Source organism: Anomaloglossus baeobatrachus, chromosome 1 (assembly GCF_048569485.1).
Source record: "Anomaloglossus baeobatrachus isolate aAnoBae1 chromosome 1, aAnoBae1.hap1, whole genome shotgun sequence".
Lineage (NCBI taxonomy): Eukaryota > Metazoa > Chordata > Amphibia > Anura > Aromobatidae > Anomaloglossus > Anomaloglossus baeobatrachus.
This window is the reverse complement of record NC_134353.1, coordinates 124701399-124726121: the sequence shown is the minus strand read 5'-3', so window position 1 is coordinate 124726121 and position 24723 is coordinate 124701399. Positions and strand designations below refer to the sequence as shown.

General features: G+C 42.1%; 1 protein-coding gene across 1 annotated transcript in view; it reads left to right on the top strand.

The window, feature by feature from the left end:
• The window catches only part of CORIN (corin, serine peptidase), a 467012-nt gene that overhangs the window by 431385 nt on the left and 10904 nt on the right, over nucleotides 1–24723 (top strand). Inside the window, exons 18-19 of the mRNA XM_075347015.1 lie at nucleotides 5399–5448; nucleotides 15950–16124. Coding sequence (XP_075203130.1) covers nucleotides 5399–5448; nucleotides 15950–16124 — 225 coding nt within the window. The remainder of the gene's footprint in view (nucleotides 1–5398; nucleotides 5449–15949; nucleotides 16125–24723) is intronic.

Here is a 24723-nt window from a genome sequence, read left to right as displayed (position 1 = left end):
AGCACTGGGCCCCCTGACTAGCGGTACGCCACTCCTGCCACCGCGATTGGGCCCCCCGACAGCTCAGGGCCCCGGCATTTGACCGGGTTTACTGTGATACAGACACCAGATGTTATACAATATACACATTATATGCCATCTGATGTGTGTACACAGTATATCACACTGCTCTGTACACTGGATGTGGTATACCATGTACACAGTGTATCACACTGCTCTGTACACTGGATGTGGTATACCATGTACACAGTATATCACACTGCTCTGTACACTGGATGTGGTATACCATGTACACAGTATATCACACTGCTCTGTACACTGGATGTGGTATACCATGTACACAGTATATCACACTGCTCTGTACACTGGATGTGGTATACCATGTACACAGTATATCACACTACTCTGTACACTGGATGTGGTATCCCATGTACACAGTATATCACACTACTCTGTACACTGGATGTGGTATACCATGTACACAGTATATCACACTGCTCTGTACACTGGATGTGGTATACCATGTACACAGTATATCACACTACTCTGTACACTGGATGTGGTATCCCATGTACACAGTATATCACACTGCTCTGTACACTGGATGTGATATACCATGTACACAGTATATCACACTGCTCTGTACACTGGATGTGATATACCATGTACACAGTATATCACACTGCTCTGTACACTGGATGTGATATACCATGTACACAGTATATCACACTGCTCTGTACACTGGATGTGATATACCATGTACACAGTATATCACACTGCTCTGTGCACTGGATGTGATATACCATGTACATAGTATATCACCCTGCTCTGTACACTGGATGTGGTATCCCATGTACACAGTATATCACACTGCTCTGTACACTGGATGTGGTATCCCATGTACACAGTATATCACACTACTCTGTACACTGGATGTGGTATACCATGTACACAGTATATCACACTGCTCTGTACACTGGATGTGATATATAATGTACACAGTATATCACACTACTCCGTACACTGGATGTGGTATATACACAGATATACAATGCCCTGCACTGATCACACCTGGGCCTACAGGACCTCACATATTCTATATGTAATATGGGCCACATAGTGTAATGTGTGCTGCAGGCTCAGATGTGATCAGTGCAGGATTCTGTGTAGTGATGTCTCTGCTGAAGATCAGTGTGAGTTATTGCAGGGGAGGGATGAGGCCGATGACCCGGCACTGACAGCCCGACCTGATCTGCAGCAGGTCACACTCCTGCAATAACTCACACTGATCCCACCGGCAGAGCTGCCGCTGACACTATGAAATCCCGTCCTGCTCCCTCCTCACTGCAGCCTCCTGCCCGGCACCATGATGGATGACGTCACTCACCATCATCCACCGAGGCCTCTGCTCCGGTCCTCCCACAAGCTCCTGTACGGCACGAAGAAGCAGCAGCGCGGTGACGTCATCCTTGCAGACTCAGCCCACACAGCATGCAGTGGGCGTGTCTGCAGCATAGTGATGGCCGGATTGAAATTCTCTTAAAGGTACAGTGTGGTCCTGAACCTTAATAAAATGGCGCTCACACTGATGGTGGTGGGGGCCCCCTCAGAAGCTCTTGTGGTGGGGGCCCCTGGGCTGAAGCCCCGCCTGCCCCGCCTATAATCCGGCCCTGCCTGTTCACACCTGTTGGATGTGTGGGTCAGTCTTTTTATATATGAAATCAGAATAAACTTTTCCCGTTTTACATCAATTAGGATTAACAAATGTATTTATATTTACCCAATGCCAGAATAACGAGAGAATGTTTTAAGGCATTTTTATTACTTTCTGCAAAGTCAAAAGATTACATACACTAAGAGTACTGTGCCTTTAACACTAGAAGTCCCAGGAATTTCGAGCTCCATAGGGTTCCAATGGTAGAAATGTTAAATGACCCCTCTCTGGGACTTCTAGTGTTAAACAATATAGGACAGCCCATATGATGATGTCATGTCTTTGGAAGCATCTGATTGGTTTATTGGCAACATCTGAGTTAATTAGAGACAAACCTGTGGATGTATTTTAATGCACACCTGAAACACACTGCCTCTTTATATAGCATCATGGGAAAGTCAAACGAAATCAGCCAAGATCTCAAAAGAGAATTGTGCACTTGCACACGTCTGGTTCATCCTTGGGTATAAGTTTCAGATACCTGAATGTGCCTCGTTCATCTGTATAAATAATTATACACAAGTACAAACAAGATGGGAATGTAAAGCCATCATACCGCTCAGGAAGGAGATGGGTCCTGTCTGGCAGAATTGAATGTGTTTTGGTGAGACATGTGCATATCAACCCAGGAACAAAACAAAAGACCTTGTGAGGATGCTGGCGGAAGCTGGTAAGATCGTGTCATTATCCACAGTGAAACAAGTACTGTATCAACAAGGGCTGAAAAGCCACTATGCCAGGAAGAAATCATTACTCCAAAAGAAACCTAAAAAAGCCACATTCATATTTGCAAATTCACACAGGAACAAAGACCTTAATTTTTGGAGACATGTCCTGTGGTCTGACGAAAGTAAACTTGAACTGCTTGGCCATAATGACCATTGTCACATCGCTTTGAAGCCTAAGAACATCATCCCAACTGTGAAACACAGGGATGGCATCACCATGTTGTGGGGTTGTTTTGCTGCAGGAAGGACTGGTGCACGTCAGAAAATAGATGGCATCATTAGGAAAGAAGATTATGTGGTAATACTGCAAGACTCATATATGTGATAACAACTAGGGAATAACGAAATACATGCACATAGACTGTCCCTATAAAACTTAAATACTTTATTAAATCACTTAAAACCACACTGTGATTACTAAAAGTGCACAAGATAGATTGCTAGCCCTCAATAGCTGCGCCTATCTGTGCACTGCCTAACAGCGGGGGTTGGCACTGTAAAAATGCGATATGGTGCCCCCACTCCGCGACGACTTTCCCTGAAGTCCCTGTCGGAAAAAAGGTGCAGTGTCTAAGATAAGTGCAAGAAACAAATTGGTGTGGCAGGTGGACAGTAGGGAGGAAAATTCAAAAACTTCTCATTGTTGTGAATAAATTGGTAATTTCAAGCCTCAACGCGTTTCTCCCAGAATTGAGTTCCTCAGGAGGCCAATAGTAAACTACAATGGTGGTTCAGGAAAACCCTCTGTAGCCTAATGGCTGATTCAAAGAGGGGATCCTGTTGATAAATAGCACACTTCAGACCCAAATAGTGCTGGTGTCCAAGGGAAAGCACCCATTGAATAGGGTGCTTTCCCTTGGACACCAGCACTATTTAGAGCGGCCATCATAAAGCCCTGATCTCAATCCCATTGAAAATTTATGGGCAAATCTGAAAAGGCCAGTGCGAGCAAGGTCACCTACAAACATGGGTCAGTTACATCAGTTCTGTCAGCAGGAATGGGCCCAAATTTCTACCAACTATTGTGAGAAGCTTGTGGAAGGAGATCCAAAACATTTCACCCAAGTCATACAGTGTAAGGGCAATGGTACCAAATACTAATGAAAAGTATGTAAACTTTTGACTTTGCAGAAAGTGATAAAAATGCCTTAAAACATTCTCTTTCTCTCATTATTCTGGCAGTTGGCAAATATAAATAATTGTGGAAACGGGAAAGGTTTATTCTGATTTCATGTCAGATAGTGAGAAAAACATGCAGATGTGTACTTTTAGATAGTGTATGTAAACCTCTGGTTTCAACTGTATATGCATTTTAGTCACAAACCTCAATCCAAACAATATTGGTCTTGTTCTACTTATAAATAAGCAAGTGCTGGTGCATTTAGGGTGGGATTGCTGTGGATTTCCGGTGGGAGTATATAGTATAGGACATGTGAATTAGGTATTTTAAACCCCATTTGAATTTAGTATTAAATCTGAAATTTGACTTTAGGGCTTATCAAATTTGCTGCATTTCATTTTGCTGATTTATGATTGATTTTTACAGTAGAAATTACCTTTTGTATTTCTAATCATTCATCCCCCTAAGTTAAAACTTGTCGGACCACATTTCCTTGCAAATACTGCTGCAAGTCTTTTGGGGTATCTTTTTACCAGCTTTGTACATCTAAGAAGCTGAAATCTTTGGCCATTCTTCTTTGCAAAATATCTCTACCTCTGTGAGTTTGGATGAAGACGTTTGTGAACAGCAATTTTCAAGTCTTACCACAGATTCTCAAAGGGATTTCGGTCTGGACTGTGACTGGGCCATTCGCACACAGGAATATGCTTTGATCTATACCATTGCATTGTAGCTCTGGCAGTATGTTTGGGGTCGTTGTCCTGCTGGAAGGTGAAGCTGCAGCCGATGCATCTTTGTTTCTAAGGTCAGAGTCAGACTAGCATATGGCATCTGATGCAATATGCTAATGACCCTCAGTTCAGGCTCTGCGTAAGCTGAGTGTCATGCAATTGTGATTCGATCTTGCAATCAGATCACAGCTGCGGAGGAGTGGGCAGGATTTATCCCATCTCCTCCATTGTCAGCCTGTGCGCATATCGCACTGTACTTGGATAACATCAGAGTGCAGTCTGATGTTTCTCTCACACCCATAGACTTGTATGGGTGCGATTGATACGCCTCTCACTGACAATCACGTAAATCACAGCATTTTTTCCTCAGTCCAATTAGGGCTGAGGAAAAACTTGCAGATATGAGCTGCAGCATTGTCCTACATGGGACCGAGTGCAATGCTAGATTTTCTCGCATTGCACTCGTGCGAGGAATATGCTAGTGTGACTCTGCCCTAAATGTTGTTTTTAAATGTCAAACTTCGCTGCAATCTCCATCAAATATACATAATATTAAATTGTTCTCTGTTTCTATTGGTTTTTACTGACTGTGTTAGGACCTGTGCACTGTGTTTTAATCTGCTCCATTGAATTAGCATGATGTAGGCAAAGAGACCCTTAATCCATCAATGTAACACTGAGATTATTGGGTGCAGCCGTTCTGACATAATCAGAATTTTTAGCTTTAGCCATGTAGCAGAGCTGATAGAGCTGCCCTCGCCCACACCAGGCTCTCTATAGAGATTGTACTTTGACAGTGAGTTGTAAATCAGAGAAAGAGACGTGTCGGCAAGCCTTGCGTGTGACTTTATAGTCTGAGCAATGAGAAATCCTGCTGTGTCCTGCTGCTTAAACAAACATAGCAAATAAATAACAGATCTGACATTGACAAGACAGTCATCCCTAAATTCTTTGTGTTAACCCATGCAGCATGCTGTCTTTTGTTTACATAGCGAAAACCTGCTGACAGATTCCCTTTAAATTGTATTATTCACATCCATTTGAATATTTGTGCAATATCCAATGAAAATGAGCCATTTAGTAACTTCTTGCCTTTTGTTACCAGGCAGTCGTGTGAAAGCAAAAGCAAAATCTCCCTTTACTGCACCAAAGAAGGTAAAAATTATATATTTGTTGTATTTTCCATATGTATCAGATCTAAGGAATCAAACAAATGTTCACATGTTTCATGTTGTAAAATGAGAATTTTTCTTGGGTAAGGATACAGCGAGGTGGAGAGATCTAACTTCTATAGCAGTGACAAAAAACACTGCTATGTTGCCAGAAGCTAAAGCATGCAGCAATGACATTGGGAGAAACAGGTGATGGTACACCGCTATGGTATCAATTTATCACATAGAACTGTGCAGTCTTTTACCGCAAAGGGAGCTTTACACACTGCGACATCGCTAGCGATGTCGCTGCTGATCGCACCCGCCCCTGTCGTTTGTGCGTCACGGGCAAATCGCTGCCCATGACGCACAATATCGTTAGTCCCCGTCACACATACCTGCCTAGAGATGTCGCTGTGGCCGGCGAACTGCCTCTTTTCTCAGGGGGCGGTTCGTGCGGTGTCACAGCGACATCACACGGCAGGCGGCCAATAGAAGCGGAGGGGCGGAGAGCATCCAAAGGAAATACACGCCCACCTTGTTGCTGGAGGACGCAGGTACGGTGCTGTTTGTCGTTCCTGGGGTGTGTAGCGATGTGTACTGCCTCAGGAACGACTAACAACCTGTATTCAGAACGAGCAACGATATCTGGGAAATGGACGACGTGTCAACAATCAACGATTTGGTGAATATTTTGCATCGTTAGCGGTCGCTCGTACGTGTCACAAGCAACAACGTCACTAACAAAGCCGGATATGCGTCCCGAATTCCGTGACCCCCAACAACATCTCATTAGCGTTGTGTGTAACGGGGCCTTAAACCTTCCAAGGCATGGACAACATATCTCTGGGTCATTGGTGAAATGTTATGATCCCCTTGTATACTTTACATGCTACTTTTTTTTGTTTACTGAGCATAAAACAAAACCAGATGAGAGATATACAGTAAACACTCAGGAATAACAAGATGTGTAAGCCTTATTTATCAGAGCTGTCTTATAGTAAGACTGGCACTATTGCCAATAGCTACTAATACAAAATCAGCATTCATTTCCTATACTGCTCTGAAAGAATGAAAGCTGTTCTGTGATTGGTTACTGTGGACAACAGTGCAAGTCTCCGGCACTGAAATTCTCCCTTTTGAATGGAGTGGTGGTCGATCATGTACACTGCCGTTTCATGGTGGACTAACTGGTGATGTGTTAGAGTAGGGGTCTCTTGGAAAAATGAAAAAACGAAAGTGGATAGACTAGAAATAGTCCCTACTGTACAATTGGACCTAAAACTAGTGCTTCCTAAAGTCTGTACATGTGCCTATCAATGACCAGTGCGGTGCGTACGAGTGTGCCTGTTTCTCTAGCAGTGCTGGGCTTCCATGATTGAGCAGCATACCAAACACTGATGTAGGGTGTCGCTGTACAGTGACGGGGCCACTGTCCTGCCTCTCGGCATATTCATTGGGCCCCAATCATTTGCTGGTCACCTAATCCTAGGAAAAACCTTTTAATTCTACAAAAAAATAGTAATTAATCCCAAATAACACATTCCATTAAATATGTTTGCCTAATACACTTAATAAAAAAGGCAAATAACAGCGCACCAACCTGAAGAACAATGAGAAAGCTCAAGCCAACATTGTCCAAGCATGATACTCATAAACCATTGAGACGTTGGCCTGCTCTCAGTTTAATAGACAGTGTCTGCAGTCTATAAGTCAACACGTGTTATAATAAATCCTCACTAAGGTCGGCTGATTGTTCCTTCATGAAGGGTACTGGAAGATGAAGAGGAACGTAGAGCAGCACAGAGAGAAATAACATGGCAGCCTAAATCAGAATGCACAGCGCTGCATTCACCCTTAAGTGGCTTAAAATGCAGACATTTTTCAGCAGCCATCAGGTCGGGCTCTGCAAAATAGCAACCCGTGACTGAAGAACCTTTTAGATAAATGAATTAGTCTGACACTAAAGTCATTAATCAGAATGAATGTCCTGGAAGAAAGGCTCAAATATTGATAATAAAAAGTTTACCCTTACCGCTCAGAAAGTCATATTGGAAGACAATGTAACATGTCACGCTGATATATTCCAGTAACCGAATGTTCTAGGAAGGATGTATCCAGGAAAATGCAAGAAATGTTTTTTTCTGTACATTTATCATCCTTCTATTAACTAAAGAATGACAAGAATTGTTTGGTGACTACTTAATTATCAGTCTAAATCATATTTATATGTCTGTCCATCCCTCTATTCTTCCATCTGTCCAAACATCCAATATCTAATCACATCATTTAAACACTATCTATGTATGTACACATATCTATCCATCCATCCATCCATCAAAAAAAGAATGAATCAACACAAGCCTAAAAGTAAAGCGGTTTGTGACAGCCCGCAGGTTGTATCCCAACAACGTTATTTAAAAAGTGATGTACCAAAAAAAAGTTTTGGCAGCACTCCAGGCAATATTCAATGCAAAATATATTGGCCCATGTGAAAAATATCAAAGTTTCGGCACAAGGTGTAATAGACTAGTTTATTTTGTAAAACATATTAGGATAATTACATACATAAATCAATCATTTAAGATCAATACTATTATATACAGCAATGTAATAAAAATGCAGTGATATTCAGTCAACATAGACAATTCATAGAGGTGTAAACAATATGTGCAAACAGTACATTAAAGGGAACCCATCACCAGATTTGGCTCTATAAGCTGTGGCCACCACCAGTGAGGTCTTATATACATCATTCTAGACTACTATATATAAGAGCCCAGGCCGCTCTGTATAATCTAAAAAAAACATCTTTTATTATATTCACCTGCAGAGCGGTCTAGTCTGGTGGGTGTCGCTGCTCTCCGGTCCGGCGTCTCCTCTCTGCTGCGATTTCCATGCTCCTTCGACCCAGCCCATTAAGGATGACATATCCAGAATACTGTATATAAGAACCCAGGCCATCTGTATAACATAAAAAACACTGTTATTATACTCACCCAGGGGGACGGTCCGGTCCAGTGGGCATCACTGCTCTCCGATCTGGCGCCTCCTCTGTGGCGATTGCCGTTCTCCTTCTGAGGCCCGTGTGCATGATGCATCCTACATCATCCACACTGGCCAGCATTGGGGTCCTGCGCAGGCGCACTTTGATCCACCCTACTGAGGGTAGATCAAAGTACTGTAATGTGCAATCGTGAGGAAAGGTTAAAGACCGCCTGCACATGCACAATACAATGCTTTCATCTTCCCTGAGTAGGACAGATCAAAGTGCGCCTGCGCAGGACCTCAATGCTGGCCAGTGTGGATGATGTATGATGCATCATGCACACGTGCCTCAGAAGAAGGAGAACGGCGATCGCTGCAGAAAGGAGGTGCCGGACCGGAGAGCAGAGATGCCCATTCGACCAGACTGCACCCTAGGTGAGCATAATTATTGTGTTTATGTTAAACAGAGTGGCCTAGGCTCTTATATACAGTTTTCTGCAATACTGTATATAAGGGCTCAGTGATGGTGGCCGCAGTTTATAGGGGCCAAATCTGGTGACCAGTTCCCTTTAGGCATTTAATAAAGTTGATTAATTGTACATTAAGTATTAGTCACAGGTGTAATATATATTATATATAAAAAAAAAATAAGTCAATCACCAAAACAACCTGGTTCTGCATATTCAGTATGAATAAACTTCCCATATCGCACCCTATCTATCATTGCAGGGGCATGCTCAATGCCGTAGACCTCCCAGTAGATTAGAGGCAGCAGGTTTCATTCGGGACATGCATATAAGGCAGTGTCAGTTACAGAGCGCCAAGATAACTATTGGCATATATAAACTACTTAAGAGCTAAAGAGCTGTGCTGACAAAGTGAAGCACATCAAGTAACATGATAAGTGCACAAAGAACATTGAGTTCCAAAACCACCATATTTAAACCTGATTGCCAAAATAAAACTGTGTAAAGTAATATACAAGTGCATGTCAATAAATTAGAATATCATCAAAATTAAGTTATTCCAGTAATTCAATACAAAAAAGGAAACACATATAGTATATAGAGTCATTACACACAGAGTGATCTATTCAAGAGTTTATTTCTGTTAATGTTCATGATTATGGCTTACAGCCAATGAAAACTCAAAGGTCATTATCTCAGAAAATTAGAATATTATGTAAGACCAACTGAAAAAATTATTATAAACTCAGAAATGTTGGTGCCTACTGAAAAGTCTGTACAGTAAATGCACTGAATACTTGGTTGGGCTCCTTTTGTATGTATTAAGGTCCAGTCACACTAAGCAACTTACCAGCGATCCCAACAACGATAGGGATCGCTGGTAAGTTGCTAGGAGGTTGCTGGTGAGATGTCACACAGCAACGCTCCAGCGATCCCACCAGCAACCTGACCTGGCAGGGATCGCTGGAGCGTGGCTACACAAGTTGCTGGTGAGCTCACCAGCAACCAGTGACAAGCCCCCAGCGCCGCGTGGAAGATGCTGCGCTTGGTAACTAAGGTAAATATCGGGTAACCAACCCGATATTTACCTTGGTTACCACCGCACGGAGCTACACGTGCAGAGAGCAGGGAGCAGCGCACACTGAGCGCTGGCTCCTTGCTCTCCTAGTTACAGCACACATCGGGTTAATTACCCGATGTGTGCTGCAGCTACATGTGCACAGAGCAGGGAGCAGCGCACAATGCTTAGCGCTGGCTCCCTGCTCTCCTAGTTACAGCACACATCGGGTTAATTAACCCGATGTGTGCTGCAGCTAAATGTGCACAGAGCAGGGAGCAGCGCACATTGAGCGCTGGCTCCTTGCTTTCCTAGTTACAGCACACATCGGGTTAATTAACCCGATGTGTGCTGCAGCTAAATGTGCACAGAGCAGGGAGCAGCGCACACTGAGCGCTGGCTCCTTGCTCTCCTAGTTACAGCACACATCGGGTTAATTAACCCGATGTGTGCTGCAGCTACATGTGCACAGAGCAGGAGCCGGCACTGACAGTGAGAGCGGAGGAGGCTGGTATCAAAGGTAAATATCGGGTAACCAAGGACAGGGCTTCTTGGTTACCCGATGTTTACATTGGTTACCAGCCTCCGCAGAAGCCGGCTCCTGCTGCCTGCACATTTAGTTGTTGCTGTCTCGCTGTCACACACAGCGATCTGTGCTTCACAGCAGGACAGCAACAACTAAAAAATGGCCCAGGACATTCAGCAACAACCAACGACCTCACAGCAGGGGCCAGGTTGTTGCTGGATGTCACACACAGCAACATCGCTAGCAACATCACAAAAGTTGTTCGTTAGCAGCGATGTTGCTTAGTGTGACAGGGCCTTTACTGCATCAATGCGGCATGGCATGGAGGCGAACAGCCTGTGGTACTGCTGAGGTGTTATGGAAGCCCAGGTTGCTTTGATTGTAGTCTTCAGCTCATCTGCATTGTTGGCTCTGGTGTCTCTCATCTTCCTCTTGACAATACTCCATAGATTTTCTGTGGGGTTTAGGTCAGGCGAGTTTGCTGGCCAATCAAGCACAGTGATACTGTGGTTATTAAACCAGGTATTGGTACTTTTGTCAGTGTGGACAGGTGCCAAGTCCTGCTGGAAAATGAAATTTTCATCTCCAAAAAGCTTGTTGGCAGAGGGAAACCTGAAGTGCTCTAAAATTTCCTGGTAGACGGCTGTGCTGACTTTGGTCTTGATATAACACAGTGGACCTACACCAGCAGATAACATGGCTCCCCAAACCATCACTGATTGTGGAAACCTCACACTAGACCTCAAGCAGCTTGGATTGTGGCCTCTCCACTCTTCCTCCAGACTCTGGGACCATGATTTCCAAATGAAATGCAACATTTACTTTCATCTGAAAACAACACCTTGGACCACTGAGCAACAGTCCAGTTCTTTTTCTCCTTGGCCCAGGTAAGACGCTTCTGGCTTTGTCTATTGGTCATGAGTGGCTTGGCACATGGAATGAGACACTTGTAGCCTATGCCCTGGATACATCTGTGCGTGGAGGCTCTTGAAGCACTGACTCCAGCAGCAGTCCACTCATTGTGAATCTCCCTCAAATTTTTGAATGGCCTTTTCTTAACAATCTTATCAATACTATGGTTGCCCGGTTGCTTACTTTTTTCACCACACTTTTTCCTTCTTTTTAAATTTCCATTAATATGCTTGGATACAGCCCTTTGTGAACAGTCAGCTTCTTTAGCAATGAGCTTTTGTGGCTTACCCTCCTTGTGTAGTATGCTAATGACTGCCTTCTGGACATCTGTCGAGTCAGCTGTCTTCTCCATGATTATGTAGCCTACTAAACTAGACTAAAGGACCATTCTAAACACTTAGGAAGCCTTTGCAGGTGTTTGTGGTAATTATTCTAATTTTCTGAGATAATTAGTTGTGGGTTTTCATTGGCTGGAAGCCATAATCATCGACATTAACAGAAATAAACACTTGTAATACATCCCTCTGTGTGTAATGACTCTATATAATATATTAATTTCTCTTGTTGTATTGAATTACTTAAATAAATTAACTTTTTCATATGTTAATTTATTGAGATGCACTTTTATATAAGGGATACTACAAAATTCTACAAGGGTAATACTCATAATAAGGTGCTGCATAAGCTATATTAGACATAGGTGAAATTTATCTACAGTGGTGTGAAAAAGTGTTTGCCCCCTTCCTGATTTCTGATTCTTTTGCATGTTTGTCACACTTAAATATTTCAGATCACCAAACAAATGTAAATAAAATTAAAGTATAATTTAACTGTGGTATATCACATCTTTTGGAAGCTGAGTTCAATTTCTCTAACCACAACAAGACCTGATTACTGCCACATCTGTTCTCAATCCAGAAATCACAAATAGGACCTGCCTGACAAAGTGAAGTAGACCAAAAGATCCTCAAAAGCTAGACATCATGCCATGCTCCAAAAAAATTCAGGAACAAATGAGAACCAAAGTAATTGAGATCTATCAGTCTGGAAGAGGTTATAAAGCCATTTCTAAAGCTTTGGGACACCAGCAAACCACAGTGAGAGCCATTATCCACAAATGGCGAAAACATGGAACACTTGCGAACCTTCCCAGGAGTGGTCGGCTGGCAGATCACAATTACCCCAAGAATGCAGCACCGACTCATAAAAATGTTCACAAAAGACCCCACAACAATATCTAAAGAACTGCAGGCCTCAGTTAACGTCAGTGTTCATGACTCCACCATAAGAAAGAGTCTGGGCAAAAATGGCCTGCATGGCAGTTTCAAGACAAACCACTGCTGATCCAAAAGACATAAATGCTTGCATCAGTTTTGCCAGAAAATATCTTGATAATCCCCAAGAGTTTTGGAAGAATACTCTGTAGACTGATGAGACAAAAGTTGAATTTCTTGCAAGATGTACTGTATGTCTAGAGTTAAGTGAGTACCCAACAATTCCTACTCTCTGTACTCATAACGAGTAATGTCTAATACTCGCATATTCATTCTGAATAGCATGTGCAATGCAAGTCAATGAGGAAAAACTTGAAAAGTAACGAGTAACCCGAATGCCGTACTATTCGTTCGAGTAGTGAATAGTGTGGAATTCGGGTTACTCGTTACTTTGCGGGTTTGTCCCCTTTGACTTGCATTGCACATTCTATTTGGAATGAATACCCGTGTATTAGACAGTATTTGTTATTTGAGTATAGCGAGTACGAATAGTTAGGTACTCGCTCAACTCTATGTATGTACCATTATATCTGGCTTAGAATTAATACAGCATTTCAAAACAGAAACATCATTCCAACAGTAAAATATAGATGTGGTAGCTTGATGGTCTGGGGCTGTTTTGCCGCTTCAGGACCTGGAAGACTTGCTTTGGTAAATAGAACCATGAATTCTGTTGTGCCTATCGAAAAATCCTGAAGGAAAATGTCAGGCCATCTGTTCATGACTAGAAAAAACCAAGGAGAAAAATTGTATGAAAAATACCCTGAATATAAATAAATAAATTGCAAGTGCTTAATAACAGGGTACTTAGTGTATACATTTTTGCAAAAAGGTAAAAAGCTGTCTCACCTCGTCACGGTGTACCCATCTGAGACAGTCCCTAACCTACTGAAGTTAAAAACATTATCAATACCTGACTTGTGTCATGTCAGAACTCCAATATGGATGGTGGCAAGTGGTTAGCTGTGTCCCAGATAAAATACACAGCAAAGTGAGACGCAATCAGCTGTTCAGTCTCAGTACTAGGAGGGCTGCGCCCCCAACTTGCAACCAAGCAAGAAAACATACAAAAAACACAAAAACCTGAGCTGAAACAATGTTCAGTAAACATGCAACATTAAGCATGTGAATTGCAGCCTTAAGACTAGAAAAAACCAAGGAGAAAAATTGTATGAAAAATACCCTGAATATAAATAAATAAATTGCAAGTGCTTAATAACAGGGTACTTAGTGTATACATTTTTGCAAAAAGGTAAAAAGCTGTCTCACCTCGTCACGGTGTACCCATCTGAGACAGTCCCTAACCTACTGAAGTTAAAAACATTATCAATACCTGACTTGTGTCATGTCAGAACTCCAATATGGATGGTGGCAAGTGGTTAGCTGTGTCCCAGTTGGGGGCGCAGCCCTCCTAGTACTGAGACTGAACAGCTGATTGCGTCTCACTTTGCTGTGTATTTTATCTGGGACATTTTTGCAAAAATGTATACACTAAGTACCCTGTTATTAAGCACTTGCAATTTATTTATTTATATTCAGGGTATTTTTCATACAATTTTTCTCCTTGGTTTTTTCTAGTCTTAAGGCTGCAATTCACATGCTTAATGTTGCATGTTTACTGAACATTGTTTCAGCTCAGGTTTTTGTGTTTTTTGTATGTTTTCTTGCTTGGTTGCAATTTGGGGGCGCAGCCCTCCTAGTACTGAGACTGAACAGCTGATTGCGTCTCACTTTGCTGTGTATTTTATCTGGGACACAGCTAACCACTTGCCACCATCCATATTGGAGTTCTGACATGACACAAGTCAGGTATTGATAATGTTTTTAACTTCAGTAGGTTAGGGACTGTCTCAGATGGGTACACCGTGACGAGGTGAGACAGCTTTTTACCTTTTTGCAAAAATGTATACACTAAGTACCCTGTTATTAAGCACTTGCAATTTATTTATTTATATTCAGGGTATTTTTCATACAATTTTTCTCCTTGGTTTTTTCTAGTCTTAAGGCTGCAATTCACATGCTTAATGTTGCATGTTTACTGAACATTGTTTCAGCTCAGGTTTTTGTGTTTTTCATCTGTTCATGACTGTAGTGCTGGCGTCTTTGCAAATATTGCATGTTTTGAGGGAGTGTGCTGACTGCAGAAATGTCCACCATAGCTGTTACCAGTGAATTCAATGCTCATTTCTCTACCATAAGACATCTCCAAAGGTGTTTCAGAGAATTTGGCAGTACATCCAACTGGCCTCACAACCGCAAACCACGTGCCACTACACCAGCCCAGACCTCAAGATCCAGCATCCTCACCTCCAAGATCGTCTGAGACAGCCACCTGGATAGCTGCTGCAACAATTGGTTTGCATAATCAAATAATTTCTGCATAAACTGTCGAAAACATGCCTCAGGGAATCTTATCTGCTGTGTCGTCCTTATAGGGGTATCCATATTACTGCAGTTCGTCGTAGTTGACTTGAGTGAGCAAATGCTTACATTCAATGGCGTCTGGCATGTTGGAGAGGTGTTTCCTTCATGGATAAATGCCGGTTTTCGCAGCACACGGCAGATGGCAGACTGCGTGTATGGCATCGTATGGGTGAGCGGGTTTGCTGATGTCAATGTTGTGAATGAGTGTCCCATGGTAGCAATGGGATTGGGCAGGTGTATGTTATGGACAACGAACATAGGTGCATTTTATTGATGACATTTTAAATGCAAAGAGATACCGTGACAAGATCCTGAGCCCATTGTTCTGCCATTCATCCACCACCATCACCTCATTTGCAGCATGATAATTCACAGTCCCATGTTACAAGTATCTGTAAGATAATTCCATTAAGCGAAAATACAATAGTAATGCTTATGACCCCCTTTGAGGGCCCTGTTCTTTAGTAATATTTCCCTTTGTAAATTCTACCACTATGGCCTCATACATTAGTAATGTCCCACATTAGGGCTCCATACATTTTTAACAACCCCCATTGTGCCCCAGTTGCTTGTACATATTAAATTCTCCTTAGTGTTTCCCCATATCTTTTGTTCAGTTTGGATGATGGAGCCTTGTAAGCCAAGAGGCTCCCAGGATTATCGAGTCAAGGATGGCAGTTGTAGAAGTGAAGACTGCCCTGGTCCGGTTGCCACAAAGGACCAGACTGGACATTGCATTGCAGTTCTTTTTTGCTCAACTGTATTAATGTTACAGTATTACCTGTTTACCACATCAGTTTCTGTGATGGGATGGTATAAATACGATATCAATATCTTCCATTCTCATGTCTATTCAGATTGTGGACGTCGCCCTGCAGCACGAATGAACAAGAGAATACTTGGTGGAAGAACCAGTCGACCTGGCAGGTGGCCGTGGCAGTGCTCTTTACAGAGTGAACCTAGTGGGCACATTTGTGGCTGTGTCCTTATAGGAAAGAAGTGGGTACTAACAGTGGCACATTGCTTTGAAGGGTGAGTTTTTCTTTACTTGCAAATAGTGCAATTTATACACGTAGGTTAAAAAAAATTGGCTTAGTTGGGACATGGCTGAGGTAAATCTGCAGATCATTTCCTTTCTATGCAAAAAATATGTCTTATTTTTCTATATAGTTAATTCGATTCACACATTATTTTACCTACTTAAAGAAGACCGTTCATCAGTTTGAGCATTGAATAGTGGTTGTAGAGCAGAATAAAACATAGTTTATATATTTTTTTATTTCTCAGATTGGTTGAGGAGATATTAGGTAGTAAAGTTTCTATGCAAATTTTTGCCAATATCAAGAGAGCATCAAAAGAGAGTCTTGTCTGGCGGTGGTTACTTTTACCTTAATATGACATTGACTATCCATAAGCAGGAAGTGTCATGCAGGTGTGAGTGTGGCCTAGGGTGGTGGTCGTGGTCGAGGCTCAGTCCTCGGACGCCCCCGTACATCCCCACAGGGTGGAGGATATTGTGTGTGATGGTGGATCTGGTTGGTTGTGGGGGTTTGAGCAGTGCAGGTCGTACCTTTAGGGCAGCTACATATCGCCGGTGTCTCGGGTGAAACTAGTCCCATCTGCAGTGAAGATAGACAATGACGCAGACAGTTCTTTTTCAATAAATGTTTTTGTTCAACACATTCAACTTGAAGCGAGAGACAGAGGGCACACATCATATAATCCATTTCTTTATAATTGGACTCCATTAGACACACATACTTCTCCTCAGCAGCTGTTATCACTGGTGTTTTAAGTCCAGTTACTACCACCCAGCCTAGCATAATAGTACCATGTATAAAACTCATTATAGCCACCACTGGCTTCTAATCCTCTCACCCACAGGGAGCTGCCATATGCAAAGTGATAGGACTACCTTCCTCGTTTCAAGTCCGTTCCTGTATCGGTCTATTCGTCAAAGCCTATGCTAAGCGTTCCCGTCCGAACCCTTCTTTGCTGAGGTCGCCTGTTTGTGGTCAGAGCTAGCTTCTGATGTTGACCCTACGCGAGTTTGATCGCTTCGTCAAATCCCGGTGTCTCACATTTGGTATTCTGCTTCGGAGTTAACAGATTACTCACTAACTATAGCCCTTTTATGTAACAACACGACCTGCAAGTCTGTTCTCAACTCAAGTCTAGAGATTAGCGAACCCAAAGTTCGATGTTTGTACCAAACACAGACTTTACCAAAACAAGAGTTCGATTTTAGGTGCTTTTACGTATGCAAACCACTCGCATGACTATTGCTGTGCTGGTTGCTCAGCCCAGTGCGAGCCACTTGTGGTGTTTGAATGGCTCGCGCTGGGGGTAACAACAGCATGATCGGATGTAGTGTGCACCAAACAAAAAAAAAAAAAAATGGGAAAAGCCCCACCCACCCACCACCCAAAACCCCAAGTCAAACCCTATCTAACTTCTAAGATGGAGTCAGTCCTGTTCCTTAGTAACTGGCTTGTCCCCCTGTGGACTAATTCCACAACTTACCTACTTCTTTGTCCTGCAGTCACCTAGCACAGGGCAAGTCCTGTCTTACAATGTACTATTTACAATCCTACATATATTACATACTGAACCCTTCTCCGGCCTTCTGCTCCTCAACATCACCTGTCCAGTCCTCCTGACATCTTCTGGTTCTTGCCGTCTGAGATGAGGCCTGGAAGGATTCTGCGTAAGGTCACAATATCATGACGTGTGCTGTGACCTTGCACACACATGCGCAGATTTGCCCAAGGACTCATCCAAGACGGAAGACAGGGATTCATCACAACCTGTGGGAAAGAGAAGATGCAACCTGGACTGGAAGAATGACAGTGAAGAGCGGAGAAGGTGGAGTGGTGAGAGGTCAGATGAGTATGGGATTTTTATTTTTTTTTAAACCATTTGATGACCCTTTACGGTTCAGTAGCTGCTATTTTGGAAGCGAATTACAAAAAAAATTAGCATTTTGTCAAATGCAAATTTTTGGAAAATTTGAGTAGAATCCAATGTCACTTTAATTATTGCTCTTATAACTCTAAGTACACAGTGAGCGCCCTGTATTCACTCCCAGCAGTTTGATTGACAAATCGTTCTGCTATGCATCTGTACAAAGTGGGCAGGCAATCAAAGTGCCAGGCAGTGATAACAGCCGCCTATTAGTACAGAGATTGGTGACAGTAACTTCTCTGCTCATGCCCCACTGAGTGAGCGGTTCCTGGAAGGGTATAACCTGATTTCCCTCCAGTAGTTGTGCTTTCAATTAGGCAGTGTTTGGACACTATTGACCTGCATATTAACCCTATATTGCCGGTAAATAGCATTTTTGCACATGACAGGCTCCTCTAAATGTTTTTGCTCTCAAACAACTGGGCAATACATTGTATTAACTGTGTTTATAGCCCAAACTCACTGATAGGCCACTAGAGATAAAATGTCCCAAGCCAATAGGAATGGTTTACAAACTTTAGAAATGATTTGGATCATATTTTACATTTGTGCAGAACAGTATACTTTCCATGCATTATGCAAACAGATACATACACAGTAGGGAAATAAATGTATCAATTTCTATTAATTGCAGTTAATTATTATAGCAATCACCAGGCTATTTTGCGTTGTAGGATCATATGACTTCTTTCGTGAAGGTCAGTTTGTATTTATTGCCTTTCACAGGACATTTCAGTAATGGCTGTTCTGAGAACAATATTACAGGCTACATTAAACAGCCAGAAGATATAGTTTCTTCAAATTGATCTATTTTTCCACTTCTTATACAACTAATAGTTACTTGGTAAATTAGGTAAAAGCTGACAGGGTTATTAGGTAATAAAACCAGTCAACAAGCGCTATAAAGCCCAATAGGCAGACGTTTGTTAAAGGCTAATATTTCATATGTAATTTCAGGGAATGGTTGTAATGACTTCAGCATCTCTGTCCACAGGGAACAATATAGAATAACAATTCCTCAATCTAGATTATTGCTCTTCTCCCTTTTAATAAGTCTGTAAGTGGCTCCCCTGCCGAGCTCCAGCCTATAGAAATAAGTGTATAGATATGGAAAATGTTGCCAAGAAACATGAGCAAACATTAGGAAAATACAGTTACATGCTCATTAGATAGGACTGCAAAACAGATTTTTTTTGCCATCTGTGACAGATATACAGTACAGTTCTGAGCACATTTATAGGTGGATTGTCTTTTTTATTTGCTGTTGACGCAACTGTACTCTATAAAGGGACACAGTGTGATGGAAGACCAATTCATGGCAAAAATGGAAACCACGCTGAGGACCGAGCTCAGACATCTGGACAGAAAGAGAAGCACATTTTATATATATATATATATATATATATATATATATATATATATATATATATATATACACACAGAGAGAGAGCGAGATATAGAATACTTAACAAAAAAGTGTAACAGTTGTTCTAGAGATGTGTCTGCTGCTAGAACTCTGTGGCATTGACCTGGTCTCTAATCTGAGCTGCTGCTAACCTGCGATTTCTGAGGCTGGTGACTCAGATAAACTTATCCTCCGCAGCAGAGGTGACTCTTGGTCTTCCTTTCCTGGGGCGGCCCTCATGTGAGCCACTTTCTTTGTAGCATTTGATGGTTTTTGCCACTGCACTTGGGAACAGTTTAAAAGTTTTCCCAATTTTTCGGACTGACTGACCTTCATTTCTTAAAGTAATGATGGACACTCGTTTTTCTTTACTTAGAATTTGTATTATGGCAAGAAAAAAGCAGCTAACAGTCTATTCAATAGGACTATCAGCTGTGTATCCACCAGACTTCTGCACAACACAACTGATGGTCCCAAACTTATTTATAAGGCAAGAAATCCCACTTATTAAACCTGACAGGGCACACCTGTGAAGTGAAAACCATTTCCGGTGACTACCTCTTGAAGCTCATGAAGAGAATGCCAAGAGTGTGCAAAGCACAGTAATCAAAGCACAAGGTGGCTACTTTGAAGAGCCTAGAATATAAGACATATTTTCAGTTGTTTCACACTTTTTTGTTAAGTATTTCATTCCACATGTGTTAATTCATAGTGTTGATGACTTCAATGTGAATCTACAATTTTCAGAGTCATGAAAATAAAGAAAACTCTTTGAATGAGGTGTGTCCAAACTTTTGGTTTGTACTGTGTGTGTATATAGTACACATATACATAGTACAGACCAAAAGTTGGGACACACCTACTCATCTCTAGAACAACTATTAAGAGGAGACTTTGTGCAGCAGGCCTTCATGGTAAAATAGCTGCTAGGAAACCACTGCTAAGGACAGGCAACAAGCAGAAGAGACTTGTTTGGGCTAAAGAACACCTTGAATGGACATTAGACCAGTGGAAATCTGTGCTTTGGTCTGATGAGTCCAAATTTGAGATCTTTGGATCCAACCACCGTGTCTTTGTAGATAAGGTGAACGGATGGACTCTACATGGCTGGTTCCCACCGTGAAGCATGGAGGAGGAGGTGTGACGGTGCTTTGCTGGTGACACTGTTGGGGATGTATTCAAAATTGAAGGCATACTAAAGCAGGCTGTGTAAGGGCTATTTGACTAAGAAGGAGAGTGATGCGATGCTACGCCAGATGACCTGGCCTCCACAGTCACCAGACCTGAACCCAATCGAGATGGTTTGTGGTGAGCTGGACCACACAGTGAAGGCAAAAGGGCCAACAAGTGCTAAGCATTTCTGGGAACTCCTTCAAGACTGTTGGAAGACCATTTCCGGTGACTACCTCTTGAAGCTCATCAAGAGAATGCCAAGAGTGTGCAAAGCAGTAATCAAAGCAAAAGGTGGCTACTTTGAAGAACATAGAATATAAGACACATTTTCAGTTGCTTTACACTTTAAGTATTTCATTACACATGTTTTCATTCATAGTTTTGATGTCTTCAATGTGAATCTACAATTTTTAGAGTCATGAAAATAAAGAAAACTCTTTGAATGAGAAGGTGTGTCCAAACTTTTGGTCTGTACTGTGTATATATATTATATATATATACACACACACATACACACACACACACACACTATATATTTTTTTTACCCACAAGATTTGGTTTCATATTTGATACATGTTTGATTCTAATGCTGATAAGGAATAAATTCTCAGTTTTCCAAAGATGGTGTAACCACTCTTCCTATAAATTAAAATGAACCTGTCAGTTGCAATATGGACCCAGAACCACGAGCAGTTTTGGGTGCATATTGTATTGCTAATCCTTGCCTAACTGTCCCTGTATAGAGTAGCATAGATAACGAGATCTTTTGAAAAGGTATTTCTAAAAATCCTTTATGATATGCTAATGAGCTCAGGGACCAGTCACAAAGGCGTTATTTCCCCGACTAGTCCACCCTCTTAGCATGGTAGCACTCACCTGTGGGCGTGCTAACATGCTATCCAGTGCCCAGTGACATCGGTGGTGACGCACCTACCTGTGTCCGTTTTCACCACTGATGACCCGGGGTTTAGGCTCAGTGCGCAAGATCAGAAGTCCCCAGCAGTTCCAGTCATGCGCACTAGACCTCTCTGAAGCCAAGACGTGTACATTCGGCTTTATAGTGCACATTACCGGAAGTGCGGTGACTTCTGATCATGTGCACTGAGCCTAAACCTGGAGTCTGAGGCTGTGACACTGATGACACTGGGCATTAAATAACATGTTAGCACTTACCTGTGGGCGTGCTAACATGCTAAGAGGGCAGACTAGTTGAGGGAAATAACCCCCTTGTGACTAGTCCCTGCGCTCATTAGCATATCATAAAGGATCTTTAGAAATACTTTTTCTAAAGATTTCTTTATGTATGCTACTAGATATAGGGAGGGTTAGGCAGGGATTAGAAATATGTACCCATAACTGCCAGATATCTGAGTCTCATCATCATTACCTCCACCCCGGGGGTTAACGTATGTTAACGAGGGTCTAGATCCTGCTCGGACCCCACTTTGTATGGCCCTGGATCTAACTGACAAAGATTTTGGGCATCGGTGGAGATGCGTTCCTCCTCTCCAGTCTGTGAATCTTTGGAGCAGCCCTCTGATGGGATAGAATCTGTGAACAACTCTGCAGACTCACCTATGTGTGGTTCCTCACAGTCAGTTGGGTGGTTGAAGAGTTGTGACATGCGGGAAACAAGTGTAATTGGGGTGGCATCTCTGAAGAATGAACTGTGTGTGATGTTGAGGTGCAGGAAGAGGAGGAGAGGCCACTAGATGCAGTGCTGGCCATCCACTCTAGCACCTGCTATTTCTGGCCCTCATTTACAAGTTGAAGCGATGTGCCACTGCTAAAGAAATGGTAGAGTAGGCTACCCAGCATCTGAAGTTATTCTCAGTTCTCTTGGGATAGGATGAGCCAGTGTTTGCTCAGTAGAGCTTTGACTAACATTAGAACGTCCCCCATGTACACTATGAACACCCCTCCTGTTCCCCTTTCACCACGACCTCATGATTTACCACTCATGTTTTATGTACCCATCCCCTTTGAAACAGGTGTGGGCCTAGGTTCGCGAAACATCTGTCAGACACCTAACACAAAAGTAAAATTCTATATTTCTTGGCTGAGAAGGCAATATTGGGATGGCCCAAAGAAATACCAGTACCTAGTTAGATGGCTAATTGGCAAATTTTTAGCAGCCAGAAAAAAAGTAGCAATACGTATTGAGATGGTTCACTGGCAAATTTTTAACAGACACTAAAAAGTAGCAATAACTATTGAAGATGGTTCAGTGACAATTTTTTTGCAGGCTCTAAACAGTACCAATACTTATTTAGACGGTTCACTGGCAAATTTTTAGCAGGCTCTAAAAAGTAGCAATACCTATTGAGATGGTCCACTGGCAACTCTTTAGTAGGCACTCACAAGTAGCAATTCCTTTTTAGGTCATGAAATGCTGAGTTGTGGCACACACCTTTCCCTGGCACGTCCCTGTTCCACACTATCGCTCTCCTATCTAGCTCAACTACCTAAACCCATAACTAACCTGTCTACCAGCAGCAGCACCTTCCCTAAGCTTTAACATTCACAAAATGGCGCTGACCCCGCATGTCCTTCTTTTATATGCAGAGGGAAATGTGACATAGGCAGCCAATGACACAAGCTTCTGTTGTCTGAAGCTTGTGGATGTTTTCTGCACAGTGATTGGCTGCGGGAACATCCGCAAAAAAAGTTAAGGAAAAAAATGTGCCGCTCCTCTATCCTCTCCTCACCCCCTCCCGTCATGAAACCATCCCCCCATTCATCATACAGCACCACAATCCTATATAAAAGCATCGTATGTTATTAGAAAAGCATTTTGGTAATTGAACATAGCGGATCATTACTGGGTTTTCCCAAAAATGCTTGGGTACACGACCTAGAACGGATATGGAAATGCTCATACCGAATTTGAAATTGGCAAAGGCGAACTGAAAAAAGTTGCTCATCTCTAGTGGTGATGTCACTAAGGTTATTTGCGGTCGCAGCTGGAGGTTACACTGTCCTCCACCTGTGACCGCAAATCACCTGATGTCACCTTTCATGGCTGCGGCTAAGTTATTCTCTGCCTGAAGCTGATTATATATATTTTTTAAAATCCTTGTGTTCAGCTCCATGTTTAGAAGGTTCTATTCTTATCGCCTTTGTCAGTGTATTTGTTCTTCTGTGCTGGGTATCATAGTATGGGGAAACCCTATGCCAAATTTATTTATTTTTACACCAATAAAGAACACACAGCACATCTGATTGGTTGCAGTCAGACGCGCCCCCACCCTGTGTGACAGCATGTCTGACTGCAACCAATCAGAGATGCGGGGACTGCCCGTGGGAGGGGGAAGCAGTGCATATGTATGAGGTTAATGAGCAGCCCCGGAAGTAGTGATAAAGCCGAGCGGGGGATTCGGTAAGTATAACACGCTAGCTCCAATCCCCTTATCCCTTCCCCCACTTTTAAAGCTCCGGATTCTGGTCCCTATAAACTTATATGGGGACTGGCGTCTGGACATATATCCGGGATCAATTCTGGGCCCAATACATGTTTTTTTTTTAAACCCTGTTGAACCCGCCGATCCTGGGTATCTGCAAGTCCACCCATCACTAACATTAAGTCAACACATTATTTACGGTATATTTTGTGTGATGATTCGGTAAACATGAAATCACCTCATCACAAAAAGGAGTGGAATTACTGCATTTTTACAACTACAAAAAACATTTTTAAACAATTCAATAATGTCATTTAGAAATATATCTAGCTCATTCTTGTAAAAACAACAAAGAAAACAAAAACAAAACACAAGCCCTCAATAAAAGCTTTGTAGGGTTAAAAAATATAGGAAAAAGCAATAAAACAAAATAGATTACATTTTTTATTTGTTAATCATTTCTATTACGATTACCCGTGATTAACAGGAAAATGAGATGTAACAGGTCATAAAACTTTAGTCACTAATAACTTTTATGGAATTTTGCTTTTTGGAGTAAAATGTAAAAGCCTCTTTATAAATCATGTTTATATTCACATACCTCGCTGATAGAAATTTTGTAAATGAGATTGCTATAGAAAGACAGCAGATAAATTAAACATCTGCAGGAAGGTATTCGGTTTTACAA